Source organism: Chiloscyllium punctatum, chromosome 19 (genome assembly GCF_047496795.1).
Source record: "Chiloscyllium punctatum isolate Juve2018m chromosome 19, sChiPun1.3, whole genome shotgun sequence".
NCBI lineage: Eukaryota > Metazoa > Chordata > Chondrichthyes > Orectolobiformes > Hemiscylliidae > Chiloscyllium > Chiloscyllium punctatum.
Window position 1 is genome coordinate 84262633 of NC_092757.1, and position 19422 is coordinate 84282054.

Below are 19422 nucleotides of genomic sequence, written 5' to 3' on the forward strand. Positions count from 1 at the left end.
CATTTACCAATGATTATCCTGTTGAAAGCTGAGGGATGTGGTTCGACCTTTGCAATACTTGAATATCACTTAGAACTTTTCAGCCCACACCTAAATGGGTCTTGCGTTGTGTACGTATGGACTGCTTCATAATCTGAGTTGTGAAATTAATTGTCTGCTCTGCATCATCAAATGTTTTTCATCTCTTGGAAGGCAGTTGACAAAGCAGCTAAAATAATTGGGCCAAGGATACTATTCTGAGGATCATTTGCTGCATTGTCCTGAGACTGAGATTATTGGTTTCCAACAGTTGCAACTGTCGTCTTTGTGCTCGATATAACTCAAGCCAATGGAGAATTTGCCTCTAATTTGAATTGACTTCAGTTTTGGACTCCTTGTTCTGCACTTGATCATATGTTGTCAGAATGTCCAGAGAAATCTCTCCCATTTCTCCTCCGGAAGTCCGCTGTTGAGTCTATTCTTATTAGCATGTTGCCAAAACATATTCTGTGCGTAAGTAGAAAATCCTCAGTTGAATGTTTCAGCTGTGAAGTGGGACCTCTGGCTTCCTTCATAACTGGGTCAAAGTCAGACAAAATTACATGCTCAATTTCTTGAATGGCAGTTGGTACAACAGGTACATTGGTGGCAAAAGTGTATTTAAATGAACATTTGGAACTAATAGCTTACAGATAGCACTGGATAAATTGCTGAATGCACATGTTATCGAATTTACTTTGCTCTTTTAATTTCCAAGGTGGTGTCTTTATTTTTGTGAGAATATAAGACTGCTTTAGACGTTTGCGATAGTTGCACATCATCTGATTTTGCATTGATTTAATAAAAAAAAGTATTTAAATGCATAATGCTATTTTAGGGCAAAGGTTTACAGTTGACTATGTTTTTACCTCGAAGCATCAATAATGACTGCAGATGCTGGAAACCAGATTCTGGATTAGTGGTGCTGGAAGAGCACAGCAGTTCAGGCAGCATCCAAGGATCTTCGAAATCGACGTTTCGGGCAAAAGCCCTTCATCAGGAATATAGGCAGTGAGCTAGAGCTTATCTCTCCACGCTTCAGGCTCACTGCCTTTATTCCTGATGAAGGGCTTTTGCCCGAAACGTCGATTTCAAAGCTCCTTGGATGTTGCCTGAACTGCTGTGCTCTTCCAGCACCACTAATCCAGAATATATTGATGCTTCTGTTCATGCCTGAGTTGTAAATATTGGATAATTTCCTTGTCAGAGTTATACAGACTGAAAACAGACCCTTCAGTCCAACTTGTCCATGCTGACCAGATATCTGAAACTGGTCTAATCCTATTTGCCAGCATTTGGCCCATATTCCTCTAAACCCTTCCTATTCATATACCCATTCAGATGCCTTTTACATTTCTCTTTCTCTCTGGCAGTTTGTTCCATATACACACAATGCCGTGTATGGAAAAAGTTGCCCCTTGGGTCCTTTAAATCTTTTCCCCCTCATCTTAAACCCATACCCTCTCGAGTTTTGGATTCCCTGAGAAAAAGACCTGGGCTAATCACCCTATCTATGCCCCTCATGATTTTATAAACTTCTTTAAAGGTCAGCCCTCAGCCTCTGAAGCTCCAGGGAAAATAGCCCCAGCTTATCCAGCCTCTCCCTCTAACTCAAATCCTCCAATCCCCATGAGATCCTGAAGTCTTTTTTGAACACATTCTACTTTAACAACATCCTTCCTCAAGCAGGGAGACCAGAATTTAATGCAGCATTCTGAAAGTGGTCTCACTAATGTCCTGTCACTGTAACTGGAAAGATATACTGTTTGGGACTGGCATTTATTTTCAAGAACACAATTTGCATTCTATCCTGTACTCCTAACACTTTGTCAGTGAAAACACAATGCTGTGGATTTGGTCATGAGTTATGTTTGCTGCAGTTCAGAGGTTCTAGTCTTTGCTGCAGTTTGTTGTTTAAACCAATTGTTTGCTGAGTAAATAGACTTTATTTGCTTTAAAATGCACTGTATACTGTCTGTCTTGCCCACCTCCAATTCATTGGCTGATATCTTGTCAAGACACTCAATACTGAACACGATGATTGATTGCTCTGCCTGATGAGCACTGTCAAATTTGTACTGGAAACCTTTTCTCTTGCAGTTAACCTGCCAAGAGGGAGTTTTAAAATAGCTTTCCCCCCAACTTCCCTTACCTCCCACCCCACCTATTCTTCTTGAAACCAGAGAGTGAATACTAATAACCTCATGTTACTAAATTGAATTCGAAACATTGTTGCAATTGCACTTTAAGTGTAATATTGCAAACATTTTAATAAGTATAAATATTGTACTGTGAAACATCAGGATGATAGGTTGTTTCCAAGTATAGAGAGCTTGGGTGTTGAACCTCCATATACTATTTGCCTGATACAGACATGAAAATACAATTTTCATCTGTCACTCAGAGTATAGAGCTTGGTGATGTTTTGGTACAAGGTATATCATCACGAGTCTCTGTTCCTGCTTGCTGGATATCATTTACACTTATCTACTGATCCATTTAGAAGTGAAATCAGGAAGCAGTTTCTTAGACCCGAACAGAGAAAACCTAGAATGAACCCTATTCCACCTCCCCTCAAAAAAAGAGTTCATGAAAACTAAAGGACAGGGTTCAATTTAGTTTTTCAAGAGTAAAATTGATGAATTTTTGTTGGATAAGGATATCAGAGGTTATGATGTAAAGGTGGGGTGATTGGTTTGAGATACCATGTTGGTTGTGGTATGAATGAATTGTGGAGCAGTGTGTGCTCCAAGGGTGTACCTGAAGGAAGCGATGATTTATGTCTGTGATGAGAGTCATAGAAATGTACAGCACGGAAACAGATCCTTCAGTCCAACTTGTCCATGCCAACCAGATCTCCCAACCCAATCTAGTCCCACTTGCCAGCACCCAGCCCCTATTCCTCCAAACCTTTCCTATCATACACCCATCCAGATACCTTTTTTAAATGTTGCAATTGTATGAGCCTCCACCACTTCCTTTGGCAGCCCGTTCTACACACACACCACTCTGTGTGAAAAGGTTGTCCCTTAGGTCTCTTTTATATCTTTCCCCTCTCACCTGAAACCTGTGCCCTGGGGTTTTGGACTCTCCCACCCCAGGGAAAAGACCTTGTCTGTTTATCCTATCATGATTTTGTAAACCGTTATAAGGTCACCCCTCAGCTACTGACCCTCCAGGGAAAACAGCCCTAGCCTATTCAATCTCCCCCTATAGCTGAAATCCTTCAACCCAGGCAACATCCTTGTAAATCTTTGCTGAACCCTTTCACGTTTCACAACATCACACAGGCAGGAGACCAGAATTGACGCAATATTCCAAAAGTGGCCAACTCCATGTCCTGTACAGCCGCAACATGACCTCTCAACTCCTGTACTCAGTACTCTGACCAGTAAAGGAAAGCATACCAAACGCCGTCATCACTATCCTCTATCTACCTGCAACTCCACTTTCAAGGAGCTATGAACCTGCACTCCAAGGTCTTTGTTCAGCAACGCTCCCCTCTGACCTTACCATCAAGTATATAAGTCCTGCTATGATTTGCTTTCTCAAAATGCAGCACCTCACATTTATTGAAATGAAACTCCACCTGCACTCCTTAGCCCATTGGCCTATCTGATCAAGATCCTTTTGTAATTCGAGGTAACCTTGTTCGCTCCACTGCACCTCCAATTTTGATACTATCTGCAAACTTATTTACTATACCACTATGTTCACATCCAAATCATTTATGTAAATGATGAAAAGTAATGGGACCAGCACCAATCCTTGTGACACTCCACTGGTCACAGGCCTCCAGTCTGAAAAACAACCCTCCACCACCACTCTCTGTCTCTTCTACCTTTGAGCCAGTTCTGTATCCAAATGGCTAGTTCTCCCTGTATTCAGTGAGATCTGACCTTGCTAACCAGTCTCCCATGAGGACGTTGTCAAATGCCTTACTGAAGTCCATATAGATCACTTATACCGCTCTGCCCTCATCAATCTTCTTTGTTACTACTACAAAAAACTCAATCAAGTTTGAGACGTAATTTCCCACGCACAAAGCCATGTTGATTATCCCTAGTCGGTCCTTGCCTTTCCAAACAAATGTACATCCTGTCCCTCAGGATTCCTTCCAACAACTTGCCCACCCCTGACGTCAGGCTCATTGGTGTGTAGTTCCCAGGCTGGTCCTTACCACTTTCTTAAATAGTGGCACCATGTTAGCCAACCTCCAGTCATTCAGCACCTCACCTGTGACTATCGATGATACAAATGTCTCAGCAAGAGGCCCAGCAATTGCTTCCCACAGAGTTCTAGGGTACACCTGATGAGGTCCTGGGGATTTATCTACTTTTATGTGTTTCAAGACATCCAGCACTTTCTCCTGTGTAATATGGACGTTTTTCAAAATGTCACCATCTATTTCCCTACATTCTATGTCTTCCTTGTCCTTTTTCACAGTAAACACTGATACAAAATGCTCATTTAGTATCTCCCCCATCTCCTTTGGCTCTGTGCAAAGACTGAAAATGTGTTGCTGGAAAAGCGCAGCAGGTCAGGCAGCATCCAAGGAACAGGAGAATCGACGTTTCGGGCATAAACCCTCACCCCACTCCGGCGTATCACCCTCACCTTGACCTCCTTCCACCTATCACATTTCCAACGCCCCTTCCCCAAGTCCCTCGTCCCTACCTTTTATCTTAGCCTGCTGGACACACTTTCCTCATTCCTGAAGAAGGGCTTATGCCCGAAACGTCGATTCTCCTGTTCTTTGGATGCTGCCTGACCTGCTGCGCTTTTCCAGCAACACATTTTCAGCTCTGATCTCCAGCATCTGCAGTCCTCACTTTCTCCTCTTTGCAAAGACTGCCTTGCTGATGTTTGAGGGGCCCTACCTTCTCCCTAGTTACCCTCTCGTTCTTAATGTATTTGAAAAAAACCCTATTTGTCAAAGATATCTCATGTTCCCCTTTTTGCCCTCCTGATTTCCCTCTTAAATATACTCCTACTGCCTTTCTACTCTTCTAAGGATTCACTCGATCTTCCTGTCTATACCTGACATATGCTTCCTCCTTTTTCTTAACCAAACCCTCAATTTCTTTAGTCATCCAGCATTCTCTCTACCTACCAGCCTTTCCTTTTCCCCCCCTAACAGGAATATACTGTCTCTGGACTCTCGTTATCTAATTTCTGAAGGCCTCCCATTTTCCAGCTCTCCGTTTACCTGTAAACGTCTGCCCCCAATCAGCTTTTGAAAGTTCTTGACAAATACCATCAAAATTGGCTTTTCTCCAATTTAGAACTTCACCTTTTAGATCTGGTCTATGTATTTCCATCAATGCTTTAAAACTAATAGAATTGTGATCACTAGCCCCAAAGTGCTCCCCCACTGATACCTGCCCTGCCTTATTTCCCAAGAATAGGTCAAGTTTTGCACCTTCTCTAGTAGGTGCGTCCACATACTGAATCAGAGACTTTTCTTGTACATGCTTAGCAAGTTCCTCTCCATCTAAATTGTTAACACTATGGCAGTCCCTACCAACCTTTGCATAAACCAAATTATCTGCTGACATTTCCGCCACCTCCAAACAGACCCCACCACCTGGGATATATTTCCTCCCCACCCCTTCCTGCCTTCCGCAAAGACCGTTCCCTCCGTGACTACCTGGTCAGGTCCATGCCCCCCTACAACCCACCCTCCAATCCTGGCACTTTCCCCTTCCACTGCAGGAACTGTAAAACCTGCGCCCACACCTCCTCCCTCACCTCTACCCAAGGCCCTAAAAGAGCTTTCCACATCCATCAAAGTTTTACTTGCACATCCACTAATATCATTTATTGTATCCGTTGCTCCCGATGCGGTCTCCTCTACATTGGGGAAACTGGGCGCCTCCAAGCAGAGCGCTCTAGGGAACATCTCCGGGACACCCGCACCAATCAACCACACCGCCCCATGGTCCAACATTTCAACTCCCCCTCCCACTCTGCCGAGGACATGGAGGTCCTGGGCCTCCTTCACCGTCGCTCCCTCAACACCAGACGCCTGGAGGAAGAACGCCTCATCTTCCGCCTCGGAACACTTCAACCCCAGAGCATCAATGTGGACTTCACCAGTTTCCTCATTTCCCCTTCCCCCCACCTCATCCTAGTTTCAAACTTCCAGCTCAGCACTGTCCCCATGACTTGTCCGGACTTGTCCTACCTGCCTATCTTCTTTTCCACATATCCACTCCACCCTCTCCTCCCTGACCTATCAACTTCATCCCCTCCCCCACTCACCCATTGTACTTTATGCTACTTTCTCCCCACCCCCACCCTCCTCTAGCTTATCTCTCCACGCTTCAGGCTCACTGCCTTTATTCCTGATGAAGGGCTTTTGCCTGAAACGTCGATTTCGAAGCACATTGGATGCTGCCTGAACTGCTGTGCTCTTCCAGCACCACTAATCCAGTCCCAGTCTATGTTTGGAAATTCAAAATCCCCTACCATAACCACCCTATTAATCTTACAGATAGCTGAGATCTCCTTACAAACATGTTCCTCAATTTCCTGTTGACTATTAGCAAGTCTATAATAAATCCCAATAAGGTGATCATCCCTTTCTTATTTCTCAGTTCCACCCAAATAACTTCCTTGGAAAATCTTCCTTTTGTACAACAGTAATACTATCTCTTAACAAAAATGCCATTCCCCTTCCTCTCTCGCCTCCCTTTCTATCCTTCCTGTAGCATTAGTATCCTGCAACATTAAACTGTCAGTCCTTTCCATCCCTGAGCCATGTTTCTAAGATTGCTATGATATCCCGGTCCCATGTTCCGTACCCTGCCCTGAGTTCATCTGACTTCCCTGTTAGGCCCCTTGCATTGAAGTAAATGCAGTTTAATTTATCAGTCCTACCTTGTTCTCTGCTTTGGCCCTGCTGCCCTGAATGTTTGACATGCTTCTTTTCTCAACTGTACTAGTCTCCGATTGATCTCTTTCTTCACTATCTCCCTGGGTCCCACCCCACCCCCACCTTTCTAGTTTAAATCCTCCCGAGCAGCTCTAGCAAATCTTTCTGCCAGCATATTCGTCCCCTTCCAATTCAGGTGCAATCTGTCCTTCTTGTGCAGGTCACTTCTATGCCAGAAGAGATTCCAATCATCTAAAAATGTGAATCCGTCTCCCATACACCAGATCCTCAACCATGCATTCATCTGCTCTCTCCTCCTATTCCAGCACTCACTAGCTTGTAGTACCAGGAGTAATCCAGATATTCCTACTCTTGAGGACCTCCTTTTTAAAATCCTGCCTAACTGTAATCTCCGTTCAGAATCTCAACCTTTTCCCTTCCTATGTCATTGGCTCCAATGTGTACAATGACCCCCTGCTGTGCCCTCTTTCCCCTTTAGAACATTCTGCACCCTCTCTGAGACATCATTGATCCTGGCACCAGGGAAGCAACACGCCATTCCGATTTTTCGCCGCCAGCCACAGTATTGTGTCTGTACCTCGGACTAGACAGTCCCCAACACAATCGATCTCTCATTGCATTGAAGCAAGTCTTAAAATCCGAAACTTGGCTGTTGTGCTACGTTCCCTGAGTATCCATCACCCCCTACAATTTCCAAAACAGTACACTTGTTTGAATTGGGGATAGCCACAGAAGACTCCTGCACTACCTCTTACCTTTCCTGGAGTTAACCAATCTATGTGACTGTATCTGCTACTCTTCTCCCTTTTCTGTAACTGCCATCCATTACAGCCCCTAGCTCTTGTAAATTCCTCATTGCCTTCTCACTGTCTCTCCAACTAATCCATTCGATCTGATAGGATTCACAAACAATGGCATTTATTGCATATATAATCCTCAGTAACAGGTAAACTCTCCCTAAACTCCCACATCTGCATAGAAGAGTATATCGCTGTCCTAAGGGCCATTTTTTGCTTTGTCCAAACTACAGACCCAGAAAGTAGCCCTGTCTTATTGCTCTACAAAACAATGCTCCTGGCTCACTTGATACTTATGGCTTCTGTTTGTAAGTTTAATCAAGAGAAATATCTCAATAAAACATATAATCGAGGAAGGACCCACTCTATTCACTATTGCAGACTTATAGCAAGGCCCCAACGCCACACTTAAAATGTTTTATTCACTTATCTATCTCTGTGCTGTGACCTCTTCCAAACAGGTTCTTCCAAGATCAGTTATGAATTTCACTATTTGTTAATATTCCCAGATGCACTCTGATGTCCAATGATACAGGAAGTCAACAGCAAAGGCAGTAACTGCGCAGGTTCACTGGTGTGCCAGTTAGCAGTGCGGGTTTCTCCCTCCTCTCCCCCCCCCCCCCCCCCCCCCCCCCCCCCGCTGCACGAGCCGTTGTTTTGACGTTTTTGTCTCCAAAGTCCCGAAACAATGAAACTGATATAAAACGGTAACTGCTGCTCCTGGAATTCGAGGGAAACACAATCTCTAATCAAGCTATTATTTCCGTAATCCTTGATCTGTGCCCATGTCTCTTAAAAGCTCAAGTTCTACACTGCACTCAACACTTCAACCTTTATTAAAGTCATGAATTACATTGTAACTGAGGTTTATTAGTCTTGCATTCCTACTTGAACTCTTTGGCAGCCTTTGATATACTTGACCACACATTCTTGCTTCATTCAGGGTTGCTTTGTCTACGCTCACTCGGTTCCACTGTCAGCCACAGCTGGCTTCAGTAATGGAATCTTATTCTGCTATTGTACTGTTGGCATTAAAGTTCTGTAAGGATCTTTGCTGCTCTGTCTTACCTGCATCGTGTCACTTAGATATATCATGCTATTTGCCTACTTGCCAGATTACACATTGACACATTTTCCGCCCCACCTCACATGGTCTAACCTCTTGAGCAATTATTCTATCATTGAGAACGTTAACACGGGGCATGTGAGTGATGTGTCACCATGCTAACCTGGGATTTTTGTGATATGAAGCCATGAACTTAGGGTCACAAGAAGGACTTTGGTGCACTTTGCTTGGACTTGAGAGACACTTTGCAATGATTGTTCTTGTATTGTGCACTTTCTAAAAGATAAAGATTATGGCTTACATTTCAATTCTCTGGCTGATAATCATGAGAACTGTCCTACATATTGTGCTCATAGTTCATAGTCTTACTATGGTATGCCTGCACAGCAGTGGCATAGCGGTGAGCGTAATAAAAATGGGGATACCTGTAAACAAATACTGTCTTCAGTAATCTCTGCTTCAGAATGCTGTATTGTCAGGTTATTTTCTGTCAACATTCCTTTTTTTGTTGTGAATGTCGATCCTTGGAGCCAAGTTATGGCCTCTTCATTTACAAAGTTTACAGTGACTAGTCTACCATTTAGTCTGTAGTGGGACTTTCCTTGGAAATTTGCAACATTATTTGAGTCTGTCCATAAGTGCATAAAGGTTTTGGCCTGAGATCCCAGTGGGTTTTGTTGCTTAGGGGCATAGGCCTGAACCCAGCTTAGCAAAGACCGCTCCCATGAAGATAATTTTCACCCTACCATTTGAAAGGTCAGCTTGTCAAAAGGAGCTTGTTAGTTTCCCATTTCTGGATCGCAAGGATCTTGCTAAGTACATCACTCCAAATGGGCTGCTGAGATGGAAAGTGAGTAGTATGTGGATTGAATAGTTATTATAAAGTGTTAACTGAGATGCAGCAGAGATTGGTTTCAACAAGCTTGTGGATTGTCGTTGTGAGCAATGGACTGTATCCTGTATGTCTCTGCAAATAGCATTAGAGCATGTTGTAAAAAATGCCCACAAAGTCCATGATCGTCAAATAACTCAGAAGACTGAGTTAGTTAGCATTTTGGGTGAAGGTTCTTCCTCACATCTGGAAACTCTTTTTAAAAAAAAAAGCAATTTCCTCAATAAATCTGAGGCCTGGGGAGCAACATAATGGATGAAATCCTTGTCAAACTTCAATCAGATTTGGGTTAATGGGCTAAATGGATTCCATCGTTTGTGTTACCTTTTAGCGACAGGACTCTGTTTTCTGAGAAACTGCTCCTTATCTTGTGAGACCTACAGTACCACTATATCCTGAAACGCTGCTTTTGTGCAACCATCAGCATACTAAATGTGAGAGCCACTTTCAGCACAAATTCAAGAACAGACTTTCACCAACAGTAGAGATGGATGACAAGAAATATGGTCAACAGAGAGAAGTACCAAGGCAGAAAGTTAAGCATGGAACTGATTGCCCACAAGCAGCCATTATTTAACTAGTACAGGCAGGCAATTCTACGGCCAGTGTCGATGAGATCCCCTCCATGTATGTAGATATTACTGATGGACCACCATCGGGTTAATTAACTTTTTATCCCTTCTTCCTTAAACCAGAAATACTGAAACTACTTAGTTCATTCAAATTTGCAGATAGTGCGTGGATCGGCATCAAATCTGGAACCTTTTAATCCATATGTTGTCGATACAAATATTTTCATGGTAAATTCACTGATCTGTTGGATGAGCTGGCTTCTAACCTGATTGATCAATTCCATGTAAATGACACTGCCTTTGTCTTTGCTGGGGAGTGGAAATGTGCATAACAGGCCCTCTTCCTCTGCGTTATCCCTTCTTTCATGTATTTCCTGCATGACATTTCTACCACCTTACATACAGATTGTCTGTATGTAATCCTAGAGATGTAGGTGGAGAGTGTGGAGAAGTTAGAAAATACAAGGTCTTTTACTTCGACAAGGAAAATATTGGGAGTCAGCCTTGGAAGAAAACTCCATAAATTTATAGCCACCTCTCAAGGAACAGATTCAGTCATTTTACAGTAGTGAGTCCTTTACGTTTTAGGAATGACTGTCATTGCATTAATTCATCAAAGGGCCAATCTTTATCTGCCTTTCCATTTCAATTTTGAAATGGAACTTGCCAAGCTAGTTTCATTTTTATGGTCTTCTGTAGTCCAATCCTTAGCACTATACACATTTGTTTCTGGCTTTCTCCACACAAGTGGCATGGTTGGGCTATAAACTATAAGAAATTCACTGTAAGCAAGTGAAACAATGTGTTCACTGTTTAGTTCGCAGCACTTTTTAACAAGTTGTATGCTATGTGCACGAGTCTCCTATATTCCTTTGAAAAGCTTGTTGAAATCTGGCCTGGAAATATCTCTGAAGAGAGTCACAATGCAGAATAGAATCTATTATATTGAGGTCAGAGCTGCATTGGATTTGCTTCAGTACTCTGCTGTCAAATGAGTAGATGGTAAATGAGTTCAATATTCTGCATTTTATTCTAGGATTTTTAAAAGGAAATGTTAATGTATTGCTTTATAAGTATTTTTGCATTAATAGATTAGAAAACTTAGATGAATTCATTTGTTTTAAAACTTCACATTACAATGTGGTTCTTGGTGATATTTTGCAGTTGATAAGCTATTTTGTGTTGTGATGTTGTAACCAAAATGTATTACTTAGTCAAAATCACAATGAAAATCAATTTTCTTGCTCACGTTTGAGAGATTTTGTGCGTAACTCTGCAGTATTCCTAATATTTCAACAGTATATGGACTTCGGAGTTGTTTATTGGCTATGTGGCTATATGGGGCCTGTACAATATTATACCATCAGGTTGTAAATTTGCTTGCTCTCAGTTTTGTTCTCAGACATTTCGTCACCATGCTCGGTCACATCATCAATGAGCCTCCGGTGAAGAGTTGGTGTTCTGTCCTGCTTGTTGTTTGTTAATGTTTGTTGTGGTGGGTGATATGATATTCTGTACTGTTTCTGAGAGGTTGGTAAATGGGGTCCAAATCGATATGTTTGTTTATGGAGTTCTGGTTTGAATGTCACACCTCTAGGAATTCCCATGCATGTCTTAGTTTAGCCTGAGCCAGGATGGATGTATTGTCACAGTCAAACTGGTGTCCTCTTTGTCTATGTGTATGGATACTAGTGTTAGTTGGTCATGTCTTTCGGTGGTTTTTTGGTGCCTGCTGGCTAGTTTCCTGCCCATTTGTCCAGTATAATGTTTGTTGCAGTCCTTGCAGGGTATTTTGTAAAAGACGTTTGTTCTGCTGGTTGTTGGTATGGGGTCCAGTAAATTCATCAGGACCTGTCTGTGTGGTGGTAGGTTTGTGGGCTACCATGATGCCAAGGGGCTGGAGTAATCTGGTTGTTGTCTGAGATGTCTTTTATGGCAAGGTGGCTAGAGTCTCTGGGTGTATTGTCATCCTGGTTCAGTCTGTTGTGCAGGAATCAACGGACTGTGCTTATCGGGTACCAGTTCTAGAATACGTTGTATACGTGTTTGTCCTCAGCTTCTCGTAGCTTCTAGGTGCTACAGTGTGTTGTGGTTCATTTAAATGTCCTGATGCTGCTCCGTTTGTGGGTATTGGGGTTTTGGCATTGGAGTGGAAGTATGCCTGTGATCAAGTCAAGGTTATATATATTGTGCCTATGGGTTAGCTGTGCGTGTAGATTGTAAATCCGTTTGTCTCTGCCTTGTGCAGGTTTTCTAAATATGACAATCTGTCTTGTATTGTTATGTGTTATGAAATGACAAGGTTTGAGAACTAGAAGGAGCAACAGGAATGCGGAGTACTGAGCTAATTGTAAGATTCTTGGTAGTGTAGATGATAGATCTGTGTCCATGTACATAGATCCCTGAAAGTTGCCACTCAGGTTGAGAGAGTTGTTAAGAAAGCATACGGTGTGTTAGCTTTTTATTGGTAGAGGGATTGAGTTTCGGAGCTAAGAGGTCATGCTGCAGCTGTACAAAATTGTGGTGTAGCCGCACTTTGAGTATTGTGTAAAGTTCTGGTCACTGCATTATAGGAAGGATTAGATTAGCTTCCCAACAATATGGAAACAAGCCATTTGGTCCAACAAGTCCATACCGACTCTCCGAAGAGTAACCCACCCAGGACACTGGAGGAGGTTTGACAAATGCAAGTTGAGGAAAATAACTAATTAGTGCCCATAACCAAGAAAACTAAAACCTTTTGATCAGATGACATTAAGGGTTCTTCAGCCACCTGTTAAACAGTTGCCATGTCTTTTTGACCGAGGTGGGGAGAAGATGAATATGCAGGTGCAAGTATTTTAATATGTTATTTTCACTGTCTTTTTGCCCCTCTGCCATCTTTCTGAGGTATAGCCTTGCCCCTCAATAGATGTGCCATTGAACACCTAAGTGTATGCTAAATTTGAGGTGCCTTCAAAGGGAAGGTTGAGATCTCTGCAGTGAGGGATAGAAAATGTACTGATGGAAAAACTTGTTCCCCATAATTAATTTTTCTTTTGCTTCAGCATCCTAAATCACTGGATAGTAGGTCAAGATTTTATTGTAATTGACTTGTTCAGATGTGTTATGACACACCTCTGGAATATATAGGAGTTGAGATAGAAATACAACTACTGCATCACAAGAGTCCTAACTGATTTGTTTTGTAGTTGGTGGTAATCCTTATTTGAAGCTGAGTAGCTGCCTCCATGTGCTTCACATTACAAATCTGCGAACCCAATATGCTTGTCTGTGTAGCGATGTCTGACATACTTGGTTTTGGCTCGTAAGTAGCAGTGACCTTGTGTAAAATGGACAACTTGTGAACCAATGAAAGCAAAGGCCAATTTGGCCTCCGAATGATGAGATATTTAGACCTGATGAATCTTCATTTCATTCCAAATGCATAGTTGTGAAAACCTGTTAATGAGATTGCTATTTAATGGCGTATGGGGCAGATGTCACTTAAAGGCCACATGTTTTTGTATGATCAGTTTTAAAAAAAAATTATAACTTGCATGTTACATAGAACATAGAACAATACAGCACAGAACAGGCCCTTCGGCCCACGATGTTGTGCCGAACTTCTAACCTAGATTAAGCACCCATCCATGTACCTATCCAAATGCCGCTTAAAGGTCGCCAATGATTCTGACTCTACCACTCCCACGGGCAGCGCATTCCATGCCCCCACCACTCTCTGGGTAAAGAACCCACCCCTGACATCTCCCCTATACCTTCCACCCTTCACCTTAAATTTATGTCCCCTTGTAACACTCTGTTGTACCCGGGGAAAAAGTTTAATCAAAAAACCTGAAACCAATGTTTTTGTCCAACTCCGACTCCTCCTGTATCTTTCCTCTTCAGCAGCAGCAGGGTCAGTAATGGAAACAGGTGCTGCACCAACATTGGCGTTCAGATTAGGCAATATTAGATTTATCAAACCCTTGGTAAATAGACTAGGCCAGAAAAGCTCAGTAGTTACTCCAACAATTTTGTTTGTCATTGGTGGCCATTGAGTTAGTCTTTGGTGACCTCATCATCATGCAGGATGAGTTTGCTCTAGATAAAAGTCTAGAAAGGTGCCATGGCCACCTTTGTGTTTGTCGCTAAGCACAACTCAGACTTTGATCCAAAGAACTGAGCACTTCAAAACTGGAGATGAGCAGGGATCCTTAGCCTGACTGATCTTCTGGCCCACATTATGCAACCCTGAGATTAGCCAACTTCTCAGGAAAATGTGACCTTTAATTAAAAACGTAGGCATGAGTTTGTTGAGCTTTTGGGTGAGCCTGATGAATCTATCCTCTGCTGTAGTGAAATTTTGATAAAGTTTACACCTCTGGTACTGGTGATATCAGCATGTTTTTGGAATGTGCCATCAAGTGCTGAATATCCAGAAAATCACAAGATCTGACTTTTTATTTGGGAAATATTAACGTTGTTAAAACTGCTTGATCATGTAATTATCTATCCTTAATCTGTATGTTGAAGAATTATATCCTTGATCCAAGTGCATGCAAAGCTTTTAAATCCATTCTACTGGCTGGGGCATCTACAACGAAATGATGTTTATATTTGCCATTTTATTTCTTCAGCTTCCAATTAAAGGTGGGCAGCAGAACACACACTCCAAAGTTAGCACCGAACACAACAAGGAATGTCTCATCAATATTTCCAAATACAAGTTTTCCTTGGTCATCAGTGGTCTCACTGCTATCTTGAAAAATGTAAATAATATGGTAAGTTTTGATTTGTTGTGTAATTAACTTGTGGTTACCACACCCCACTCCCAAAATGAGGTTTTGTTTTTACTTTTGTAAGAGATTGAATGATTGACATGGGATATTGTCAGTGATTAGAAATTGTTTGGCTTTATGATACTCTGATGTTTTGATTTTAGTTGGCCATTGTGCCAGTTGACATTTTGAACTGAGGGTGTTGACCATAGGTATTACATAAAATATTTGAGGAACTCTGATTTTTGTGGAACTATAGCACACATTTTAAAAGACAGGTTATGGTTAGCGGGACTTTGAGAAACTGAACCATTTTTCCCTGTTGAAGAATTGAGACAACAGATTAAAGCATTGAATCTTATTTTCACTGTCCTCTTTACTCCCTCTAAGAAAAATAAACTTAATAGGGATGCCGAAATATCACCTTTGCTCACTCCTACATTTGGCAAAGAGAGGCAATGGCTCAAATTGGCAGTTTGCCATTAGGGAAAAGCTAATCATGATAACTGATAGTAGAGTGTAAACTCTTGAAACCTACATTGCAGCTTGCCGGTGGGCATTTTCCGTGTAACTTGGTCCCTTTCAGCTCTTGGGAAAATTATGCCAAAATTACTTGTGTTCTTTAGTTTTTACAGTTGAAGTCTGTTGTTGGGTTCCTACAGACTAATAGAATCATTTAATCAGTTCCTTTCATTATCTGTTCAGCTTCAGCTATTATGGTGCACAGGGTACAAAGATTATTGACTTGTTCAACAGTGAGGCAATGAAAGCTGTTGTGCTTTCATGTAATGAATATATTTATTTCAAGGTGGTTTAGATTCCAAACCTCATTTGGTGATTTATTTTTCTCCCCCTCAGCTTCTTGTCCCTTAATCTCATCACTTCTAGTATAAACAGTTGTGAAGCCTTTGCAAACATTGTCCATAATTAATTGAAATCATTCATTCAGTTTGATTTGTTCAAACCAATGATCTTGTAATGTTGTTCTCTGTGTGATTGTTAAAAATCATTTGTCCATGATCTGAAAAACAATTATTTCCATCAGTTGATTTTCTTAATGGAACAGACACTGTACCAAGATATTTTTATACGTTCTTGTCAACACAATGAAGAATGATTTGTAAGTGTGAAGAATTGCCATTAGTAACTGCTACTGTTTGTGGTGGCTCAGTAATAATCTTGATAAGCATTGAACATTCCTTGCAATGTACAAAACGCATCTAAGCAATTGGGAAACCATGCTGGTTCATAGATGAGCAAAAACATTTCTGATTTGGCTGTTTTTCAGAATCCTTACGGGACCACTTCTTGATCTTATACGATACTGTGTAGGGAAGTTTTTAATATTGTGCTTTGTTCACTTAGCGAATATTTGGAGCAGAAGCTGAGAGGAACCTGTACCTTTCACAACTAATCATATTGGATACATTGGAGAAGTGTCTTGCTGGAGTAAGTAACAAGTACTCTACGTTTGATTATGGGTATCTAAAACAAGGCAATAATTTATTTTATGGATAGACTTCTTTATAAGTTGTGAATTGCAGTGAAACTTCATTACAAAGTCAATTAAGGTTTGGAAAATGTGGTCATCATGATGGTCTTTTGTCTGATATATTAGCTTAAATAATGTTGGCAGATGATAGAGAAGAGAGCAAATCATTTCAGAGTCCTATTTGGATGATCCAAGGAAACTCTAGCTAATTGGAGAGAATAAATACTGGTCAGGACAAGTGAGTCTACCCTGTGCATTTATAATGAGACAGCTTATGACTAGCATTGAGAGTTCTGTGGGGGGTCAGAATGTCTCAGTCTGTCTGCTGCTGTCATCAAATTTAAGCATAGAGTACTTGGATAAGCAAGAGAATGATTAAAAGTAACAGCATTAATGAAGCTTAATTTAGATTCCAATTTTTGATTTGCCTCTTATAGGACACATTTGCACATTCGATGTTTTGTATTGTTTCCTTGCAAATATTATGAAGCCATTTTTAATCTAATTGTCTCCTCACAATGCCTGCAGTTTCTTTTTTGGAAAAGGCCAGCTTAATTTTACTCCTTATTAGCTTAGTACACCAAGAAGGAGCATATGTTTTTTGCTTAAATGCATTTCTGTTCTGACATTGCTGAAAAAATTCAGCAGGCTTGGCAGCATTGATGCAGAGAAAGCAGAGTTCATATTTTGGATCATATAATGATTCTTTAGAACTGATTGTAGCTAAGAAAAGGTTGGTACATATGCTGAAGATCTGGTGGGCGCAGGATGAAGGAATATCAATAGGTGCAAATGGAGACTAGAGAGGGAACAAAACAGTTTGGCCAACAAAGGAATGGATTAAGGTCAGCCTGAGAGAATCGAGCTGCTGATGGGGGTCAGTTAGTACCCAACAAGGGGTTAGTTGAGGTACCAGCTCATGTGGCGGAGTTGGGGTAAGGATATGAAAGAAGGTGCTCAGGTTATAAAATTATTGAACTCGATAGTAAGCTGTGAAGGCTGCTGGGTTCCCAAGTGGAAAATGAGATTCTGTTCTTCTCACTGGAGGAGTGCAGCAAGCCTGTGATAGATGTTGGCCAGAGAACACTAGTGGTGTGTTAAAGTGGCAAGCAACCATAAACTCAGGGTCATGTTGGTGTTCCACAAAGCAGTTGCCCAGTCGGCATTTCATCTCCAAAACGTAGAGCAGACCACATTATGAGTACCAGTTATAGTGGACAAACTTGCGTGAAGTGCAAGTCATCTGGAACGTGTATCTGGGTCCTTGGATAGTGAGGAGTGAGTAAGTAAATGCGAAGGTGTTGCAGTTGCAGCGGAGAGTGGGGATTGGGAAGATTTTAGGAGTGAGGATGAGTAAACAAGGTGTCTTGGAGCGAATGGTCCCTGCGGAAGGCTGATCAAGGAGGGGAGTGTGTGACTGGTGGTGGCATCCTCCTTGGAGATGGTGGAAATGATAACTAATAATCCTTTGGATGTGGATGCTGATGGGATGATAAGTGGGAGTGCGGTGCACCCTGAAGCTGTTAGGGGAGGGAAGAGAAGGGTTGAGTGCTGAAGTGTAGGACATAGGTCAGACGGAGCTGAGGGCCCTTATAATCCATATTGGTGGTGAATTATTGATTGAAGGTGGACATCTGGAGGCCCCCCATGTCATAGTTGGCATCATAAGAACAATTGTGATGGAGATGGAGAAACTGGGATAATGGATGGAGTCTTTCCAGGAAGCAGGGTTTGAGGATGTACAGTCCTGGTGACTGTGTGGGAGTGAGTAGGTTTGTAGTGGATATCGGTGGCGAGCTTATCCTGGAAGCGAATGTCGAGGAAGGATTCCCCAAGGCTGACTTTTTAACCCATTGCTTTGTCTGCCCAACTGTGCTCTCTGGGCTCCAATCCACCTATTATTTATTTATATTTCCCTCCCTGCTTCCCCAGCACCATCTTCAGTATATATACCAATCTTTTCCTAGCTATTATCTGTTCTGAAGAAGGGTCACTTGACCTTGAGTGTTAAGTCTGCTTTCTCTCCACAGGTGCTGCCAGACTTGCTGAGTTTTTCTGTTTTTGATTGATTTTCAGTTCTTTGGTTTTTTTCACTTGTTCTGAGGTTGATTGGATGACATGGATGCTTTGAAAGAGTTTTTAACTGAACTGGCTAACAATCTCCAAATACCTCATAAAAGGTGCAGACTTTCACTATTAGTTTTAGAGTGAAGTTGAATATCAATTTTAAGGATAAATATCTTTTGACCAATTTTTTTCCCCAAGAAAGATGTCAGTAAATCCTTTGGGGCCCAATCTAAATAAATGGCACAGATGAAAATTTGGCATTTGGCATTTGCCAAATGATCAATTACCGAGGGCGAATTGACGACATACTGCTCTGCTGAACTGTCCTTGTCTACAATATGTGGTAGCACTAGCATAATGACTTAAATGTCGTCCATGCCTGATTTTAGGCAACATTATAAACTGTGTAATTGATAGCCTGTCATTATCCCTGCATAATTTTATGCTAAGTGATAGGACAAAACTCTGGCAGATGGCGTTCAATATAAGCAAGTGTGAGGTTATCTGCTTTGGACTGAAAAAGGATAAATTGGGATTCTTTATAGGTGGTATAAAGTTAAACACAATGAATGTCCAAAGAGACTTGGGGTTTCAGGTGCACAGATCTTTAAAATGTCATGAGCTGGTGCAGAAAATAATCAAGAAAGCTAATGGAATACTGGCTTTCGTATCTAGGGGACTAGAGTACTAGGATGCAGAATTTGGGCTGCAGTTACACAAAACTTTGTTAGACTCCACTTGGAGTACTGTGATCAGTTAATTAGGTATCACTCCTGAAAAAGGATCTATTTGTCTTTGAGGGAGTACAACGTAGGTTTGCAAGCATGATACCTGGACTTCAGGGATTAAATTATGAGGAG

The 19422-nt window shown here is 41.7% G+C and overlaps 1 protein-coding gene across 1 annotated transcript in view; it reads left to right on the top strand.

The window, feature by feature from the left end:
* The window catches only part of nf1a (neurofibromin 1a), a 324748-nt gene that overhangs the window by 35127 nt on the left and 270199 nt on the right, over window positions 1–19422 (top strand). The window contains exons 2-3 of the mRNA XM_072589187.1: window positions 14863–15006; window positions 16369–16452. Of these exons, the coding sequence (XP_072445288.1) occupies window positions 14863–15006; window positions 16369–16452 (228 nt within the window). The remainder of the gene's footprint in view (window positions 1–14862; window positions 15007–16368; window positions 16453–19422) is intronic.